General features: G+C 42.3%; 1 protein-coding gene across 1 annotated transcript in view; it reads right to left on the bottom strand.

The window, feature by feature from the left end:
- LOC126277212 (actin-related protein 1) overlaps positions 1-21,982 on the bottom strand; it is a 64,199-nt gene that overhangs the window by 4,672 nt on the left and 37,545 nt on the right. Inside the window, exons 6-8 of the mRNA XM_049977339.1 lie at positions 8,013-8,178; positions 7,696-7,869; positions 7,497-7,559 (exon numbers count right to left, since the gene is read on the bottom strand). Of these exons, the coding sequence (XP_049833296.1) occupies positions 7,497-7,559; positions 7,696-7,869; positions 8,013-8,178 (403 nt within the window). The remainder of the gene's footprint in view (positions 1-7,496; positions 7,560-7,695; positions 7,870-8,012; positions 8,179-21,982) is intronic.

Here is a 21,982-nt window from a genome sequence, read left to right as displayed (position 1 = left end):
GAATGGTATGAGGAAGAGTTCACCCCACTATATGACACCCCCCCCCCCCTTACACACATGAAAAACTGTACTTTAATATCTCAGTAACACCATTGGAAAGTGGGGATGGGGGGGCTAACATCCAAGTTCATCCAAAAACACTCTGACTCTGATGCTAATAAATATAAATTTTATTGACAGGTTTGTTGTGTATTTGTTGTTAACAGAAAGCCAAGGACACAACCTTCCATCAGCAAAGCTGTAGTGCTTAGTTAATTTATACAATCACCACCCCCACCTCTTTGCATTGTACTGGGATTGTTTCCTTAACACATTGTTTGTTTGGTTCGTTTGTGGGGTTTTTTCCATGACCATGAAACATCCATAAGGAAGAGAAACAAGTACTGGAGATAACAAGGGACAACACAGAACAAGAAAGCCAAAGGCCAGAAAAGAGGAATTAAAAACACAGTGTTACAGTGGTTGGCCGACCATGGGGAAAAAAAAAAAGGGAAAAGCCAACCACAAAGAGACACATTAAAAACCTCAATCTAAAACCATAGGCCAAAGGCCAGACTCAACAGAAAAAGGACACAATCCCTCGGATCAAGCGATAAAAGCCCCCTGCTTGAGTAAAACTCAAAGCTAAGCCAGCCATGGCAGGATCCTATCTGAGTGCAGTTAAAAGCGGACAGTCCAACAAGATGTGGACCACTGTCACCACTGACTTGCAGAGGCGCAGAGGCACAGAGGTTGGTTCTCGTGGTGCAATAACTGTATCAGCAACCATCAAACCACCAGTATAGACTACGTCAGAGCCATGAAATGTGGCAAAGATGGAAAGAAAGCTTCGGCGGAGGGCCTCAGGAGTGATTGAGCCTTTTGGGCCTTGTGCTAAATCCAGCTGAAGGCATGGGCAGGGCACACATCACGGGGGTACACATAAATGGGCCCAGAAAAGAGGTGGGAGAGGGAAAAAGTCAAGCCCAGAGAGAAGAGACCAGACGTGAACCGCAATCGTATACCCTGACTGGGGCTTCCGATCTGGAAGATGGACGACTGAGTTGGGGAACAGGAGATGGTAAATTTGGATGCCTAGACAGGCTACAAACATGTGCAGCATAAGCGGCCAGTTGTCGTTGGTGCTGGATCCACAATGAAGGGACACCACCCTCCACAAGTAGGCTGTTTACAGGGATGTGTGAGTCGGATCCCACAGTGAAGTATGGGCTCAAGCAACCACAACGCGGAAGATGATGTAAGCCAGGCTCCCATAATCGTGATGGGACTGAATCAACACCTGATACAGTCGTAGAAGGGTAGACCGATCGCACCCCAGCTGGTGTGCCTCAAGCAATGAAGAGTGTTAAGATGCCCCAAGCACGTTTGTTTAAGCCGCCGAATACGAGAGAGCATAGTCAACCAGGTATCAGAAAGCATTCCCAAAAACCGATGCATCTCCACCGAAGCAAGAGGTTCGCTGTCAAGATAAAGCCTTGGCTCAGGGTGAACAGTGCAATGCCGGCAGAAATGTATGACGCAAATCTTGGTGGCCGAAAACTGGAAGATGGGCATTACGACCCAAGACCACCTTGCGGATAGCGCCCTGCAGCTGCTGTTCAGCAACTGCAATTCCAGTGGAGCTGTAGTACAGGCAAAAGTACATCAGCATACAAAGAAGCTGATATGGACGTTCGCACAGCTGCAGCTAGCCCATGGATAGCAACTAAAAAGAGGGAGACACTCAAGACAGAGCCTTGCGGGATCCCATCTCCTGGACTCAGGAGGAACTATGGCAGGAAACAAATTGCACGTGGAAGGAACGAAGCAACAAAAAAATATGAATAAAAATCAGGAGCAGGCCCCTAAGACCCCACCCATGAAGCGTGATGAGGATGTGATGTCGCCATGTTGTATCATATGCCTTCCGCATGTCATACAAGATTGCATTCATATGCTGACAGCAGCCAAATGACGATGCTTTCCCACCACTGTGATGGTAACTCACCCTCAACCCAGATACGGTTGAAAAGGTCTAGGAAGTGTCACAGGCAGTCCATGCAGGTTTTTGAGCATCTGACAGTGGATGCAATCTGGCCCGGGAGCCATATCAGGGCAAGAGGCTAAGGCACTTTGAAATTCCCACTCACTGAATGGGACATTGTACGATTTGGCGTGGCGTGTATGGAAAGAAAGGTTCTGAAGTTCCAACTGCTCTTTCAGGGAGTGGAAGGCCAGCGAGTAATTCATAGAAGTGGAACTCTGAGCATAATGCTCTGCTAAGAGTTCTGCAATCATGTCTCATTCAGTACAGACTGCTCCATTCAGGAAAAGCCCAGGTACGCTGACGGGGGTCTGATATCCATAGTCACACCTAATCTTGGTACAAACCTGCGATGGAGAGCTACGGATGCCCCCAGCACTGCAGCTTCCATTGGCGAATAAGGCGTCGGGCTCGGGCACGGAGCCGCTTAAAGGAGATTAGGTGTTCATGGGATGGGTGCCGCTTATGACATTGGAGGGCCCGCCTGCGATCTCTAATCGCCTCAGCGATCTCTGGTGACAACTACGGCGCACAGTCCTCTGCTGAGGGGACGCGGAAGAACAGGGAATTGCAGATTCTGCTGCATAAACAATGCTGGTGGTTATCATGTGATCCACAACAACAATAGCGTCATGAGAAAGAAGTTCAATAGTGGCAATGGAGGCGAACGAGTCCCAGTCAGCCTTATTCAAGGCCTATCTGAGGAGGCCCCCAAAAGAGCAATGCTGTGGCAGTGACAGAAAGATCGGAAAGTGGTCACTACCGCACAAGTCGTCATGCACACATTATTGGACAGATGGTAGAAGGCTAGGTCTGCAGACCAAAAGGTTGATGGCCGAGTACGTGCCGTGCACCACACTGAAATGTGTGGAGGCACCAGTATTTAAGGGGGAAAGGTCGAGCTGTGCCAACGCTTGCTCAACGACAGTGCCTCAGCCTGTTGCCACCAATCCACCCCACGAAGGGTTATGGGCATTGAAGTCGCCCAGTAACAGAAAAGGTGGTGGCAGTTGGGCCACCAGCACAGTCAATACATGCTGCATGATATCACCATCAGGTGGAAGATAAAGTTGGCACACAGTAACAGCCTGTGGCGTCCACAATCTAACAGTGACAGCCTCTAAAGGTGTTTGAAGATGGACACGCTTACTGTAAAGAGAGTGAAGAGCGTAAACTCGGACTCCACCAGATACCCTCTCATAAGCTGCCCGATTCTTATAATAACCCCGATAGCCACAGAGGGCAGGGGTTCACAACACCGGAAACCAAGAAAGGGTGGGGCTGACAGCAAGGTGGTGGAAAAAACCTCTACAATTCCACTGGAGGATGACACTGTCCACGGCTAAAAAAGGCATGAAGGGATCAAGGAGGTAGATTACGCCATTGGGTCATCAACCACCACTGAAGGAGACCCTTAATCTAGAATCAGTGCGTCTGAGGTAGGGGTGAGTGTGAGATTGTTGGGGGAGGACAAAATCTGCAAATCGTCCTCAGACTCAGAGCTGGTAGGAACAGGGGGCACCGAGGCGAACCTTAACCTCGTCCATCCTACCCAGCCTATTCTTCTTCTTCTTCTTCTTCTTCTTCTTCTTCTTTGCCTCCTCCCACTGCTCCTTAGGAGCAACCGAGGAGAGAGACTCAGACAGAGCGTCAGGGACAGACAAAGAGCAGGAAGCTCTCTGATCTGCCGCTCGTGGGTCCTTGGGCCACTGACTGATGTTAGCTGTTGCGCTGTAGGAGAGCTTAGAAGGTAGACTTCCAAGGTACCCTTTCTGCATGAGAGAAGCCGGAGGAGGCTGGTGTACCTCCAGCGCGGGGGGGCCGATATCCCCATCAGTTTGGGGGGTTGATCTCCCAAAGGCGGTACCTTGGGAGCACCAGAAGAAACAACATCCCCCAACACAGACATGGGGGAAGAGCCAGTGTGGCCCCAAGGGCCCACTGAAGGCTTAACAACCGCAGGGACAGCCGTCTCCACTGAGGGCAATGAAGTGAAGTCACAGTTGCAGCATACAATGTAGTCATCTGCACAGGATGAAGTCGTTTGTATTTCCTCTTCACATCCTGATACGTGAGCCTGTCCAGGGATTTTATTTCCATGATTCATCACTCCTTATGGAAAACAGGGCAGTCAGGTGAGCAGGGGGAGTGGTGCTTCCCACAGCTGACACAAGTGGGAGGTGGCACACACGGAGCGCCCAGGTGCAGAAACGACCACAATCCCTGCATGTGGCGCTGGAAGTACAATAAGATGACATGTGACCAAACTACCAACACTTAAAGCACCGCGTAGGGGGAGGGATGTATGGTTTTATATCACAACGGTAAACCATCATCTTGACCTTATCAAGCAACAAGTCACCCTCAAAGACCAAGATGAAGGCACCGGTAGTTGTCTTTGGGTCCCCTATGCACAAGCCGGATGACCTATTCACCTTGTTGCTCTAAGTGGTGCACAGCTCCTCATCCAACTGCAAAAGGAGGTCACAATGGAAAATAAGACCCTGGAACAAGTTAACGCTTTTATGGGGAGTAATCGAGATGGGAATATCACCCAGCTTGTCACAGATGAGCAACGCCTGCAACTAGGCTGGGGAGGCCACTTGGATCAGAATTTCCCAGCTGTGCATTCTAGATAACACCGCCACTTCCCCAAACCTATCTTCAAGGTGGTCTATGAAAAATGGGGCTTCATTGCCTGAAAGGTCTCTGCATCAGCCCTGCAGCAAACTAGTTACCGAGGCAAATACGGCTCACGAGATGAGTCGCCCTGTGAACAATCAGGAATCATAGGTTGCAGCATTAAAATCATTTCATACGCGCTTTGAGACTGATGGGGCTGAGCGATCACCAGCTTGAGTTGATTTAACCCATTTCATTGCGGGTCATCTGCTCTGATGCCACCCACTCCGATCAGGGGCTCTGCGTGCGGGCACTACCCAGCCATTACAAGGGCCACGTGGCGGGATGGCCATTTCTGGGGGTCCTGGTGCCCCAGAAAGGATGGGCACCTACTCCTTGCATATGCGGGGAGGTCGCAGCTCAGGCATCAGCAGTGCGATCCTTGTGTTGTCAGGAGGCTACCACCAAGAGGGTACACTTGACAACCCCACCACAATGGACTGGCTACCGTCCTGGATTTCGAGTGCCAAAATGGTCCAAAATCGTTGGAGGCGCAAAGGATGGTAAGGCGCAAGAGACAAGAAGTAGGCAACCTACAAGACTGAGGGGGCCAAGCCCTCCACACGACAATAAGCAGCATGCAAGATCTCAGTGCACAATGGACACACAAAAAAACACCACGTCAGGCGTCCTTCCACAAATGGCACGCACTATCAACAGAAATTTGGAAAAGGTGGAGGTCAAACCCGAGAGGGGACCATGACAGAAAAGCGGAAAGTCATGGGATAGTGATCTGCTTATCTGTAGACTGTAGTAGTATTGCGTACACAAGCTATAAAAAGGCAGTGCATTGGTGGAGCTGTGATTTGTATTCAGATTCACATGAAAAGGCTTTTGAACTGATTATGGCCACACTACAGGAATTAACAGACTTTGAGCGCAGAATGGTAGTTGGAGCTAGATGCATGGGACATTCAACTTCAGAAATCATTAGAGAATTCAATATTCCGTGATTCACAGTGTCAAAGAGCGTGCTAGAGTTGTCAGTGCAAACTGACAAGCAACAACTGCAGAAATCAATGTGAGATGTACTACAAACGTATCCATTAGGATATTGTGGTAAAATTTGGCATTAATGGGCTATGGCAGCAGATAGCCAATGTGAGTGCCTTTGCTAACAACACAATATCACCTGCAGTGCCTCTCCTGGGCTTGTGACCATATCGGTTGGACCCTAGCTGAAATCGTGGCCTGGTTAGATCGGTCCCATTTTCAGTTGGAAAGAGTAATGATAGTGTTCGACTGTGCCACAGACCCCCACGAAGCCATGGACCCATGTTGTCAACAAGGTGCTGTGCAAACTGGTGGTGGCTCTATAATGGTGAGGGCTGTGTTTACATGGAATGGACTGGGTGCTCTGGATGTTCAGCTACTTTGAGATAATTTGCAGCCATTCATGGGCTTCGTATTCCCAAACAACGATGTGCCATGTTACTGAGCCACAATTATGGGAGACTGGTTTGAAGAACATTCTGGACAATTCAAGTGAATGATTTGGCTTCAATGGAGCATATTTTTCTTTCATAAGATTGATAAATAGTTCCAACTTATCCATTTCAAGACATAATTAATAATTTGGTCTCTTAAAAGACTGTAAGTATCTCATAAGTTGTAAGCTATTTAGGAACATAATAATAAAACAATTTTATTAATCATGAATGAAGACCTTGATTAGAAACAATGGTATGGGAAACAAGGTATACAAATAAAACAGTTCCACGATAAACTGAGAAATGACAGCTTAACTACAATTTCTAACTAATTAATGGAAAATCTCATATAAAGATGTGAAACAATTACTAACAAAGAGATAGAGGGGCTGGCCAGTACTTACCTCAGCTCAGTACAGCCGATAGAAACACAAAAAACAACTGAAAATTTAAGTTCCTAGCTTTCGGAATAAATGTTCCTTCGTCAGGGAGGAGAGAAAGGGAAGAAGGGAAAGAGGATTTAGTTACTCACAACCCAGGTTATGAAACAACAGGGAAAGGAAAACAGGGAGGAACATTTATTCTGAAAGCTAGGAACTTAAATTTTCGGTTGTTTTTTGTGTTTCTTATCGGCTGTACTGAGCTGAGGTAAGTACTGGCCAGCCCCTCTATCTCTTTGTTAGTAATTGTTTAACTACAATTTCTTATTTTCATTAATGGCAGATTTGTCGGAATGTGTGCCTGTAAACAGTGGTAAGTTCTGGAAGCATTATTGCCAGTAGTAGTAATACGTGCTGTGTTCATAATATGAAAATGCTTTTCGGGATAGATTTGTACAAATCCAAGGGTGATGTGGATAACTATGACTCAAATAAAATCCGGAATACGTTACTGAACAAAAATGTGCCTCAAAAGTTGTTGCTAATCAGATAAATGTGAATAATTATTTAAGCAATTTTATTATGTTGTGTCCCTTGCCATGGTTTGCATGAATTTAAATGACAGTGTGATGGCAGAAATGTTAAGGATCATCCTCAACATTGTCTACAAAATACCTTAACTAAGAAGATTTTACAGAAACTTTACAGCACAATTGCTCAAAACAAACAACTTGTTCCACACCATTGCTTACAGCAGATACACTCAAATGACATTCCTGACAGTACACACTTGTGTAGTTATAGGTTTGTAAGAAGAAAGGCTTTTTTTTATTTTGAAAAACATGGGCATTTTAGGAATTTGATTTTGAGAGAGAGAGAGAGAGAGAGAGAGAGAGAGAGAAATTAAACAGTAGTTGGAAGCTTATATATAAATTAAGTTTGTTACAGCAGTTCACAACTAAAAACCAAGAAGAAACTTACCCGAATTTTTATGTCTTTTGGTGCCAATTTTCGTATTTCTGATAACAGTCTGTCTCCAAATCCCTGAAAACAGAAGAACATCAAGTACACTGCGAGACCACCACCATCTAATTAGGATGATAAAAATAACAAATACATACAATGAGAGGGGAAGAATGTTGTTATATTATTTACACAAGAAAAATACAGACGACTTTACCTTAAACAATGTTGAGCCACCTGACAAAATGATATTCTGAAAGAGTACTTTACGTAAATCTAGATCAGATTTCTGAATTGAGTACAGGAGAACCTCATGGAGTCCTTCATATTCTTCTCCAATCAGATCTGGTCTGAACAAAACCTCTGGTGCTCTAAATCTTGCTGGACCGATCTGGCATAGAAAAAAGGCCCATTAAGTTGTGTGCAGTGATTTGTGTGCAGTTACATAACTCTTGGCTCTTTTTTTTTTTTTTTTTTTTTTTTTTTTTTTTTTTTTTTTTTAAATTGACTGTTTTACAAGAAATAATTACTTACTTCAAGAGTGCTGCCATCTGGCAGAACATACTGGTACTTTTCAGTTTCAACAGTTTCTTCCTTCTGAGGATTATTTGCAAGATAACATGCCTTTTCTTTAATTGTTCTCACTATTTCAAATTCAGCAGTTGTATAAAAATTAACACCTTCTCTCCGCAACAATAACCTAAAAATATATGTACATCAGATAACAGAGAAAAGTTTAGAACAGTTAAATGAGTGAAGTTACTGTTAGACTGTATCTGAAAACATTGGCAATTTGTGAGATTCCTTCCAACATTGAACAACTCAATCACATCTTCTGAACACAACTGTCACTGTTAACCTCTAGAAAAGCCTAGTTTACAATATTCTATGCCAGCAAATTCATAAATGTTGTTTGCCTATCAATGTATGTAGTACAACAAAGAAACAAAGTGGAATTTGAAAAGACGGATAGAGGTACTGACTGACTGACACTGTGAGCATCACTGTGGAACATGCCCAAATGGATTAGTCCATAACAGCATAATTTTTCTCCAGAAATAACAGAAAGGTAGTGAGGGATGGAAAAGATCCTCCTTGGCCATGTTAGAAAGTTGCTACAAAAGCAAAGAGGGCTTCATCTCTGATGTAAACGAACTGAAAGCCTGATAGACAAACAGAAGCTAAATGGAGCCAAAAAGGGTGCACTGAGAGTAATGTGAAAAGCATTAAATGAATTTTAAGTAAAATTTGTCCAAACTATCTGACTACATACCCTAAGGAGTTTTGATCTTACATAGTAAGTTGTTGTTGTTATCTTCAGTATAGAGACTGGTTTGATGCAGCCCTCCATGCTACTCTATCCTGCACAAGCTGCTTCATCTCCAGGTAGCTACTACAACCTACATCCTTCTGAATCTGCTTAGAGAATTCATCTCATAGTCTCCCTCTACGGTTTTTACCCTCCACACTAATACTAACTGGTGACCCCTTAATGAACATGTACTACCAACTGATCCCTTCTTCTAGTCAAGTTGTGCCACAAATTCCTCTTCTCTCCAATTCTATTCAGTGCCTGCTAAGTTAGTTATGTGATCTACCCACCTAATTCAGTATTCTTCTGTAGCACCACATTTCGAAAGATCTATTCTCTTCTTGTCTAAACTAGTTATCGTCCATGTTTCACTTCCATACATGGCTACACTCCATACAAATACTTTCAGAAAACACTTTCTGACACTTAAATCTACACTCAATGTTAACAAATTTCTCTCCTTCAGAAATGCATTCCTTGCCATTCCCAGTCTACATTTTATATCCTCTCTACTGCAACCATCATCAGTTATTTTGCTCCCCAAAACTTCTGTTTCGGTGCCAGTATGGTCACCGAGCGACTAAATACATGATTTTGATCTGTTTTCTGACATATTGCACATATTGTGCATAAATACGTGAAGAGATCATTCCTGTATTGTATCATGGTTCCTCCTTTCAATCACTGCATGAATACCTAAATGGCAGATATTGAGATAAACGATCGTGGAATATAAAACCAGGTGAACTGCTTAACAGTGGAAAAGCAACTTGACCAGGTGAGAATACCTGTAAGGTTCTACTGAGATTAGGTTACATAACTTCTAGCAGTATTTTATTGTAGGTTACTGGAGCAATGAAGAGTACCTAGAGATGGGAAAAATGCAGGTCATTCTCAGTTTGAAAACCGCTCAGCAGACAGATGCGCATAACTACACGCCTATATGACTGACGCCAATGTGTTGCAGAATTATGGAACATGTTTTATACTCACATATTACGATGTTCATGGAGAATGAAAATCTCCTCCACAAAAATGAACAAGAATTCTGCAGACACATATCTCGTGAAATTCAGTTGTTGTTCTCCTTCATGAGATCCAGGCTACCATACACAAAGCATGTGTGCAGATCTGCACTGTCATTTAGTTAACCAAATAAAAGCTTACCGATTACCGGACCAGATCTTTCATTGGATACAAGACTTCCTTGCAGACAGAACTGAACAATTCAGTCTCAATACAACTAAACCAAAAATTTGAAGGTAATTTCAGGTGTACCTGAAGGTAGTGTTATAGGGCCACCACTATTTGTCATTTATATTAATGGTCCTGTGAATAATGTTGGAGGTGTCACGATGGTATTCAAGGATGATGCTGTTGTGTATAAAGATGGTTGCAACACCAAAAGACTGTTGCAAAATGCAGGAAGACCTGTGAAAGATCAACAATTGGTTTAAGGACTGGCAGTTGCCCCTTCTTGCTTTTCTTGCGCCTTTGTCCCACATCGTCATAGGGTCGCTATGGTTATTAACAAATTTAGTATGGTTAATTTATGGCACAGGGGGGTGCACTCCCTGTCACACCTCATTACCCCATGGGATGGCACCCTCCCTGTCGCACCCCATTACCCCCTGGGATAGAGTATGCGTAGTCCAACTGACTGCATGTCATGTTATTCATGTGAAAGTGAGCAAATGTTCCCTATATGCTTGAGAATCATGTAACTGAGGTCAAATGGGGGTAACAGTCTGGTATTCAACTAGAAGGATTTGGGAAACCACCTAAAAACCACACCCAGGCTGGCCAGCACAATAACCCTTGTCGTTAATCCGCTGGCTGGAATTGATTCAGGGATGGTGCACCTCCCTGTTCTGGAAGCAGTGCTTTAACATGCACAGCTATCCAGGCAGGTGTAAGTAAATGTAAAATATTGTGCATAAATACGTGAAGAAAGTGGAGTGACCACACAAAACAAATAGTTGGATAAACAGATGTCAGACTGTTATTCATTACACAGTACTTAAGAAAATGTAATATATCCACAAATGAAGTAGGTTACAAGACACTTCGTCAATAGATTCTTGGTTATTGTCCTTCTACCTAAGACTTTTACCAAGCAGGATCAATAAAACAGATAGATGAGATTCGGTAAAGAGTGGAACGTTTTGTCACAGGATCGTTTACTTGGCATGACAGCGTTATGGCAATGCTTGATCAAGTCCAGTGGGATACACTGCAAGAGATGACAGTAAGTGTGTGTGTGTGTGTGTGTGTGTGTGTGTGTGTGAACTACAAGGGGGATTCCCATACGTAAGTTTCCATATTAGCTAAAAAAAGATTTACACAATTTATCATGGTGAAATAATTCTATTGGCGCTGTACAATTCTTCTGTTAGTTTTCTACATAGTCATCATGTTTTTCCAAGCATTTTTAGTAACACAACACATTTTTCTAAACCAGTATTGTACCAAGTCAAGTCCCTTGCCCGTAACAAATCATTCACTGTTGATGTGACTTCATCATCAGTGCAGTGCAGTTCATCCAAGACGACCTCCAGGTTGGGGGAGCATATAAAGATCACTTGAGGGCAAGATCTGGTGAATAAAGAGGTGGCGGCAACACTTCCCAGTTGAATCTTCCAAGCTCCACCTGGGTCATTCAAGCTGTATGAGGCCGAGTATTGTCATGAGGAAAGAAAACTTTTCCTCATGTCTTTACAGTACTTCACTGCATTTATCTTGCTCTGATGTTTTGTCTCGAGGTTGGAATGATGGACCCAGGTCTCTCCCCATTTGAATGCTCATAAGGCCTTCCCCATTGACAAAGATTAACTACCAATGGATACTGACAGTAGGTAGTTGTTTTGCTGTGAGAAAAAGAATGTCAGAGTGCAACTTACAAGCAGAAACAATTTGTAGTGGTAACTCCTTGCTAACTGGTAGCATACTGGCAAGATACTGTGACATGCATCATAAGCCAGTGTGAGCACTGTCAGCACATACCAGTCCAAATCGCCAGCCCTCATATGTTAAGGGCACAGTCTACTTATAGGATGACCCTTGTACACAAAATATTGTGAAAGAGCTACATCAACAAAAACAGCCAATTATGAGCTTCTTTAAAAGCAAGTATTTTTTTTTTCATGCTAAGGGAAAATATTTTCCACAGAAATACATGGAAGAATAAGTTATTCCCTACAGCATTAAGGAACTCCCTTTACATGACTAATCTGTAATTCACACTTAAGCACCTGGCAGTGTGTTCATCGAACCACTTTTCTCTGTTAAAATAACTTATGGGAATACAACTTAACAGGTGATCATCCTGTCATTTTGAAAGCAAAACTGCAGCAAGTAAGTGTTGTGCAAGGGAATTTAAGACCTATGTTTGCAGAGCAATTCCAGAAAGATAACACACTCTCTCTCTCACTCACTCTGTGTGTGTGTGTGTGTGTGTGTGTGTGTGTGTGTGTTTAAGACTAGCACCACAATACAACCAACGATGACCAAAAACAGAAGTTATTGATAGTGGAAACTACTAAATAACGGCTGAGATAGTGTTCATTCTGTCCCTCTGTTTTTTGACAAGCGAGAGAGCAAGATCCCACACAGAATTTAAGCAAAAAGCTCCACCTCTATTTACAAGGTTATTTTCTAATTTAATTTCAATTGCTTCCTTAATAATACCATCCTAACAGTGGGAAGGGAATGCCAGAATCTCTGCATAGTTATAGTCTGTAGGATAACTAGTACCAAAACAATGTTCTACGATAGCCCACTGCTCGTCGTTTTAAGTGTGTGAGACACTTGTGCTCAGTACACTTGTCCTCCATGGGCCTGACAGTTTGACCACCTTGGCTTTTCACCCTCATCCCTAGGCATGGTAGGTATATATCGCCCCACAGTATTTTTTACAAATAGTGAGTCATGAGTCATACAAAATTTGGTGGAAATCGCACCATAAGTTCTTGAGTTATGTCACACCTCTTTTGGCTCTCTGAGTACTATGTGACTTAACACACCTGTTTTACCCACACCCCCACCCTTACGAGAGATAGTGGTTCTTACCCCTACAGTGCTTCTTTCCAGATACTAAGTGATATGAGTAACAAGTTTAGTTGATATTGATGCACTTAATTTGGTGTGGAACATACAAACATTTTTATAATATACTAGCTTGTTTACCCATGACTTTGCGTGTGTATCCTTATGTCACATATATTGCTTACATATGTGACGGATTCTCTGCTGTTTTGTACCACACAACCCAAGTAACTATGTTAAATTTGTCTGTTGTATTCAGTTGTGCGGCATAATATTCAGTCATGAAACATGCTGACAAGATTATTGGCCTACTGCAGTGCTCAGTCTCACAACCTGATCGAAACACTGAACAGCATAAATACGGTACATATTACACATAATACTTTTAAAGTATTCCATGTCAATTAAATACACAGAAAGAACTACCACTGAACACTACAAAAGGTAAAGGAAAGAAATATGGAATGAGACTAACAGAAATTACTCTGAACTCATCAATTCATGATGATCCCCTGGACATTACAAAAGGCAACGCATGGTTCTTAATAGGGTTTGTGAACACCACAGACAGCAATGCATGCTCCGCAATGTGCTCCATTACTGATCACAAGGTTACTAAGGAGTTCTTGTGGTAGGCCATTTCATTTCTGTAACAAGCAGTTGATAACTGCTGGATGGTCACTGGTGCATGCGAACATGTTGCAATACATCTCCTCAACACATCCCACAAATGCTTGAAGGGATTCAAGTAGGGGGGACAAGCAGGCCAGTCTACCCTCAGAATATGTCTTGGTCCAAGAACTCCTCCACCTGCACTGTTTGATGAGGTGGCACAATGTCATCCATAAAAATGAAGTCCAGGCCAGATGCATCACCAAAAAGATGTACATGGGAAAGGAATACAGTGCCATGGTAACAGTGACTGGTAAGTGTATCATGTTCAAAGATATGAAAGTCAGTGTGGCCATGCAACATTATGACTCCCCATACCACAATACCTGGACCACCAAAAGATCATGTTTGACAATGTTCCTGGGTGCATTCCATATGAGGGTACATCCATTATTGTCAAACATGATCGTTTAGGTGGTCTAGACGGTCCAGTTGTCCTGCACTGATGGAGGAATGGAATGCCTTACCACAAGAACTCCTTACCAACCTTGTGGGCAGAATGGGAGCACATTATACAGAATCCATTGTCATCCACGTTGATCACACACCCTATTAAGAACCATGTCGCACCTTTTGTAATGACCAGGAGACCATCATGTATCTGAGTAACTTCAGTGTAGTATTGTCTTCACATAAAAGTGTAATTTTTGTTCACCTCGTTGCATGTTTCACTGTTACCTTCTGTAGTATATTGCTGCAATTCTTTCTATGTATGGTTCGCACTTCATCGACCTATGTTACTTGGCAGTGGCACATCATACAAAAGTTATGTCCGTCCTTAACTTTTTCACACCACTAGGTATGCACACCTACCCCCATGAACCATAGACGTTGCTGTTGGTGGGGAGGCTTGCGTGCCTCAGCGATACAGATGGCCGTACCATAGGTGCAACCACAACGGAGGGGTATCTGTTGAGAGGCTAGACAAACATGTGGTTCCTGAAGAGGGGCAGCAGCCTTTTCAGTAGTTGCAGGGGCAACAGTCTGGATGATTGACTGATCTGGCCCTGTAACACTAACCAAAACGGCCTTGCTATGCTGGTACTGCAAACGGCTGAAAGCAAGGGGAATCTACAGCCATAATTTTTCCTGAGGGTATGCAGCTTTACTGTATGGTTAAATGATGATGGCGTCCTCTTGGGTAAAATATTCCGGAGGTAATATAGTCCCTCATTCGGATCTCCGGGCGGGTACTACTCAAGAGGACATCGTTATCAAGAGAAAGAAAACTGGCATTCTACGGATTGGAGTGTGGAATGTCAGATCCCTTAATCGGGCAGGTAAATTAGAAAATTTAAAAAGGGAAATGGATAGGTTAAAGTTAGATATAGAGGGAATTAGTGAAGTTCGGTGGCAGGAGGAACAAGACTTCTGGTCAGGTGAATACAGGGTTATAAACACAAAATCAAATAGGGATAATGCAGGAGTAGGTTTAATAATGGATAAAAAAAATAGGAGTGCGAGTAAGCTACTACCAACAGCATAGTGAACCCATTATTGTCACCAAGATAGACACAAAGCCCATGCGTACTACAGTAGTACAAGTTTATATGCCAACTAGCTCTGCAGACGATGATGAAATTGATGAAATGTATAATGAGATAAAAGAAATTATTCAGGTAGTGAAGGGAGACAAAAATTTAACAGTCATGGGTGACTGGAATTCGAGTGTAGGAAAAGGGAGAGAAGGAAACGTAGTAGGTGGATATGGATTGGGGCTAAGAAATGAAAGAGGAAGCCGCCTGGTAGAATTTTGCACAGAGCACAACTTAATCATAGCTAACACTTGGTTTAAGAATCATGAAAGAAGGTTGTATACATGGAAGAAGCCTGGAGATACTAAAAGGTATCAGATAGATTATATAATGGTAAGACAGAGATTTAGGAACCAGGTTTTAAATTGTAAGACATTTCCAGGGGCAGATGTGGACTCTGACCACAATCTATTGGTTATGAACTGTAAATTAAAATTGAAGAAACTGCAAAAAGGTGGGAATTTAAGGAGATGGGACCTGGATAAACTGACTAAACCAGAGGTTGTACAGAGTTTCAAGGAGAGCATAAGGGAACAATTGACAGGAATAGGGAAAAGAAATGCAGTAGAAGAAGAATGGGTAGCTCTGAGGGATGAAGTAGTGAAGGCAGCAGAGGATCAAGTAGGTAAAAAGACGAGAGCTAGTAGTAATCCTTGGGTAACAGAAGAAATATTGAATTTAATTGAGGAAAGGAGAAAATATAAAAATGCAATAAATGAAGCAGGCAAAAGGGAATACAAATGTCTCAAAAATGAGATCGACAGGAAGTGCAAAATGGCTAAGCACGTATGGCTAGAGGACAAATGTAAGGATGTAGAGGCTTATCTCACTAGGGGTAAGATAGATTACTGCCTACAGGAAAATTAAAGAGATTTTTGGAGATAAGAGAACCACTTGTATGAATATCAAGAGCTCAGATGGAAACCCAGTTCGAAGCAAAGAAGGGAAAGCAGAAAGGTGTAAGGAGTATATAGAGAGTCTATACAAGGGCGATGTACTTGAGGACAATATTATGGAAATGGAAGAGGATGTAGATGAAGAATAAATGGGAGATATGATACTGCATGAAGAGTTCGACAGAGCACTGAATGACCTGAGTCGAAACAAGGCCCCGGGAGTAGACAACATTCCACTAGAACTACTGACTGCCTTGGGAGAGCCAGTCCTGACAAAATTCTACCATCTGGTGAGCAAGATGTATGAGACAGGCGAAATACCCTCAGACTTCAAGAAGAATATAATAATTCCAATCCCAAAGAAAGCAGGTGTTGACAGATGTGAAAATTACGGAACTATCAGTTTAATAAGTCACAGCTTCAAAATACTAACGCGAATTCTTTACAGACAAATGGAAAACTGGTAGAAGCTGACCTCGGCGAAGATCAGTTTGGATTCCACAGAAATGTTGGAACACGTGAGGCAATACTGACCCTACGACTTATGTTAGAAAATAGATTAAGGAAAGGCAAACCTACATTTCTAGCATTTGTAGACTCACAGAAAGCTTTTGAGAATGTTGACTGGAATACTCTCTTTCAAATTCTAAAGGTGGCAGGGGTAAAATACAGGGAGCGAAAGGCTATTTACAATTTGTACAGAAACCAGATGGCAGTATAAGAGTCGAGGGGCATGAAAGGGAAGCAGCGGTTGAGAAGGGAGTGAGGCAGGATTGTAGCCTCTCCCCGATGTTATTCAATCTGTATATTGAGCAAGTAGTAAAGGAAACAAAAGAATAATTTGGAGTAGGTATTAAAGTCCATGGAGAGGAAATAAAAACATTGAGGTTCGCCGATGACACTGTAATTCTGTCAGAGACAGCAAAGGACTTAGAAGAGCAGTTGAATGAAATGGACAGTGTCTTGAAAGGAGGATATAAGATGAACATCAACAAAAGCAAAACGAGGATAATGGAATGTAGTCAAATTAAGTCGGTTGATGCTGAGGGAATTAGATTAGGAAATGAGACACTTAAAGTAGTAAAGGAGTTTTGCTATTTGGGGAGCAAAATAACTGATGATGCTGAAGATTAGATGGGTAGATCACTTAACTAATGAGGAGGTACTGACTAGAATTGGGGAGAAAAGGAGTTTGTGGCACAACTTGACAAGAAGAAGGGACCGGCTGGCAGGCCATGTTCTGAGGCATCAAGGGATCACAAATTTAGCATTGGAGGGCAGCGTGGAGGGTAAAAATCGTAGAGGGAGACCAAGAGATGAATACACTAAGCAGATTCAGAAGGATGTAGATTGCAGTAAATACTGGGAGATGAAGAAGCTTGCACAGGATAGAGTAGCATGGAGAACTGCATCAAACCAGTCTCAGGACTGACAACAACAATAACAACAACAAAAATACGTACACACACACACCATGCAACCACAAAGAGAATGTCAAAGTTATCTGTGGTATTCAGCCATATGGCATGAACTTTGGTCCCTAAAATGCTAAAATAACCAGACAGGTGTGAGTAGGACTCGTGCACTGAGAGTCCCGTACAAACTTAAATATGTGTGTAGACAGCTTATCCATTCTGTGAATCAAGAATACTGACGAATTTTGCCTGTTTTCACATTGATACTGATAAGATGTCAGTCACAGGCATTCCACGACTTACGAGAATGTTTTAATTTCAAGTCTGATTTCTGATAACAAATGGCAACAGAAATATTTTTTGGTGTGACGTAATCACAAATTAACTATTTCAGATCTTTGTATTTACTTGCATTGTGAAACATTGCTTCTTGTCAAATTCTACAATTCTACGTCAACAGGAAAATACCATGTAGGTTTTGGTGAGTGAGTTTCTGAGTATCAAAAAAAGGGACACTTAGAAGCTTAAAATTTTTACACTGCCAAGGCACCACAGACCTCAGTATGTGACAAATTTGAACTCGGTAGGTCCACTGTTCCTGAGAAAAAGGGTTAACAGTTGGGCGGGCAGACAGACGGACAAACTTTTTTAAATGTACCCACTTTGTTCATCCCTGTCACTAAGGATAGTGGAGTACCTTACATCCACAGTACTTCAACCTGCTGCCTCACACAAACTTCCTTTTCCACCTGCCCAATACCCCTCTCCACCTTCCACTTGCTTCCTACACCTCCCCTTTCTCTTCCTTCTCCTACTCCTCCTCTTCAATGTCCCCCCTTCCTCCCCCTTTCTCTTTTAGTAATGCCCATCTGCATGTATACTGCATGGAATTCATTCCAATATTATCTGCACAACACGTCTCTCCTGTGGGAATTCCAAGATGTCAGGGATACCACTCACACACATTTTATGTACTAGCCTTTTCCCATGGCTTCATCTGCATATGCGTTCGATACATGGCCTCTTTCTGACTATCTCTCCCCCCCCCCTTCCCCCTCCCTCTAGTCATATCCTCCTCCCCCTATCTCTTTCCATATCCACCTTCCCCTCTTGTTTTTTCACCAGTCCACTACTCCTGTAGAACTTCCATCTGGCTCGCGCATCTTCCCCCTCCCCTCGCCCCTGCCCCCTCTACCCATCTCAACCTGTCCCCAGCCATGCTCAATGGGACATGTAGCCCCCTGCAATACTATTCAATAAAGCAAGCCAATATTACTCCCACAACACACTTGTCATGCAGAGCAGGCTACAAATAAGGGGCATGAAAATCATGTATTTGCCTTGGCATACAGACCATGATGGTCGATACTCCACCAACACGACATGCCTGTCAGCCGACATGTCTGGTCCCAGACAACCATTTCTTGCCTTAAAATGAAGGCTGCCCTGCAAACAAATTGATTTTGCAGACCAATACTGTTCCCACACATTTATGTTCCACAGGGCAGCCTATACACAAGGGACTGGAAGAAAAACACAATTTACCTGTATCTCTGCTCCTATTGGAGCTAGAAGGTTATAAACCTAACAGTGGTCATACCTGTGACATATGTTGTTTCTGTGCCACATATGGTTAAAATCAAACAGGTGTTTGGCAGGAGGTCCCATACACACATGCCGCCCCCCCCCCCCCCCCACACACAAACACACACACAAGTAAATAAATACACTTCACACATTTTTCCTGTATTATATATTGTACAATATTTGTAATACATAACACTATGATCATAGGGTCATCAATTACAGCAATATTGTCTTGAATAATAACTTCAGTATCTTTAATTATCGTCATTAAGCTTTAATCCTGTACAGCAATAATAAAAGAGGATTTGAATGTAGTCTTGGAATATAGTCTTTCATTATAATTAGTCAAGAATGATGCCAGAGATGAAGACCACAGCAGATACCATCCCACCACACATGCACAATGTAGGCCTGGTGATTGAGCTTTCACAGAGAATTTATGAAAATCTGTGACAGTGGATTTTGGGATGTGAACTGACATTCTCCCAGTAGAAGACATTGTACAACAGTAACAGAATGGGCTGGATGATGATCTTGTTGAATACTGCACATTCTGGTGTTACCTCAACAAAACCAAATGTCTCGGGTCACTTCACGTTAAAACCTACTGGCACCATGACGCCTAGAGCTAGTGCTAGTGCCACCCTCCAATAATTGCCTGCTCTACCTACAAATGAATATCAATTGTATCAAGGCAGAATCCCACTCATCATCCAATTCTGCTTTGCACCAACCACACCTCATATTTGTGCCCTACATTTACAACTACATGAGTACCCTGTAAGTATTTGTCAGAGGGTTCAACCACTATCAAACTGTTTGTATACTGTTCCACTGTCACATAATATGTGGGAAAAACGAACATCTAAATCTTTCTGTGCAAGCTCCGATTTATTTTATTATGATGGTTGTTTCTCCCTATGTAAGTGGAAGTCAACAAATTCTTAAGAGTATGCTGGTGGTTGAAATTCTGTGAAAAGATGTTGCCATGATGAAAAATGACTACCAACTCACTTATCATACCAGTCACACTATCTCCCGTATTTCGAGGGAGTATAAAAGAAGCTGCTCTTCTATGAAATTTCTCAATGTCCTCGGTTGGTCATACATGATTAGGATCCCATATTGCACAGGAACACTCCAAAAGAGGATGGACACGGATAGTGAAGGCCGTTACTTGGCTGATCTGTAGCATCTTCTAAGTGTTCTGATGATAAAAATGCAATCCCTGGTTTGTCTTCTCCACTAAATTTTCTAACTATGGTTCAAATGTAAGTTACTCATAATTGTAAACCTTAGATATTTAGATGAATCAACAGTCTTTAAATTTGTGTGACCTTTTGTGTAACCAAAATTTAATGGAAATTTTCTAATACTTGTGTAGAGGACCACATTTTTATTGTTCAAGGTCAACTGCAACATTTCGCACCACGGAACTATCTTGTCTGAATCTTTATGTGATTCATTTTGATCTTCTGACGACTTCATTACACAACAACAGCAATATCTGCAAAAAAGTTAAGAGGGTTGCTCAGATTCTCCCCTAAACTGTTTAAAAACATTAAGAACAGCAGAGTATAACATTGGTGCACCCCAGATGTAATTTTGGTTTCACTAAATAACTTCCTGCCAATTACTACAAACGGTAACTTTTCGCACACGAAATCACAAATCGAATTGTATAGCTCCGTAGCTCACAATATGGCCATAAAGCATCAGAAGAATAGTGTAATAAGCCGACTGGAAATGTAGAAATACGGGATCAACATGAGGTTCACTGTTGGTAATACTAATTACTGTGTGTGTCTATAAAAAGCCAGTTGTTTTCTTAAGAATGGTACTTTTTTTCATTTGTGCAGGTCATGTGTCAATAGATTGTGTTGTTCAAGATATAGTAATGAAGTGTTTCTACCATATTTACCTGAGTGTAAGATGACCCTAAATAAAAGACGATTCCCTCTTTTTATAAGAGGCTCCTTGAGAAAAATTTATTTTCTTAACGAATTCTGGCAAATCAAAATTACAAATTTTTATATTCATTTAATATATCTGCCTAAAAAGTTAACAGTGCATCTATTGTAAAGTTAGGCCATTTGTTCATTGTCTACATCTTGATAATACGCGAGGAAATAAAATAAACAGAAAGAAATGGTTTACATTAATTTTTATTTTCACTGCCTTTTTTGTTTATTTTCATCCATGGTATCACTATTTTTAATCAACTTCATCCTAACAGGACAGCTATGAAACCTACGTATTTGTTGTCACAAATATTTGGCTATTTCTTCCGAACATGTTATGATTTCTGAGGTCATGGTAATGGTGGGATCCGAGAGCTAACCCCCACCCCATACACATAATGGATTTAATTCCTATACTAACATGGGAACGTTACATCATCTCTTGCTTCAAAAGATACCGTATGACCTCCAATCTCTAATTGGCTGTGTTGAACCAGTAGCTGACACATCCCTCTATCACTCCTGTCATACTTCACGGTGAGTGTTGACAACATTGCTGCATGAAATACGTAAGTATGCTAATGGCCCCAATCTAGACTTTTAGCATCACCTGTAGAAATATATGCTACTGTTGAGTATTTGTCCAATTTTAAAACCAATTCTATTCAGAGTACAAATGGATTTACGCAAACTGCAGTTTAAACACAGTAGATGTTCATAAAAAGCCATAATACACAGTATAAATACCCTTTGTTAGCAGCACAACAAAATGTGCTGACTTCTCACCAATCCATTCCCCGCACTCATCCTAGTTCTCAGCCAAGCTAGTGTCACTGCACCCCCTCCAATTTCTGTACTGCTGTGCTTGAGCAATGGTGAAACATGGATGGCAGGGTGCAGGTATAAGCAGAACTGGGGCTGGGAATTACGCATTACCCAGTCACCTCTTATGCATCAGACACGTGGGCTGGCCTACAGGGGCACACAGGGAGGAAGAACAACCTCAAACGCCGAAGCAGAAGAAGGATAGTAGAAGATGAACGAAGAATGAAAAAAAGGAGCCATGAGAGTATCCTGATATT

Source organism: Schistocerca gregaria, chromosome 1 (assembly GCF_023897955.1).
Source record: "Schistocerca gregaria isolate iqSchGreg1 chromosome 1, iqSchGreg1.2, whole genome shotgun sequence".
Classification (NCBI taxonomy): domain Eukaryota; kingdom Metazoa; phylum Arthropoda; class Insecta; order Orthoptera; family Acrididae; genus Schistocerca; species Schistocerca gregaria.
Note: the sequence above shows the minus strand (reverse complement) of the source record. Positions and strands in the feature narration are given on the sequence as shown.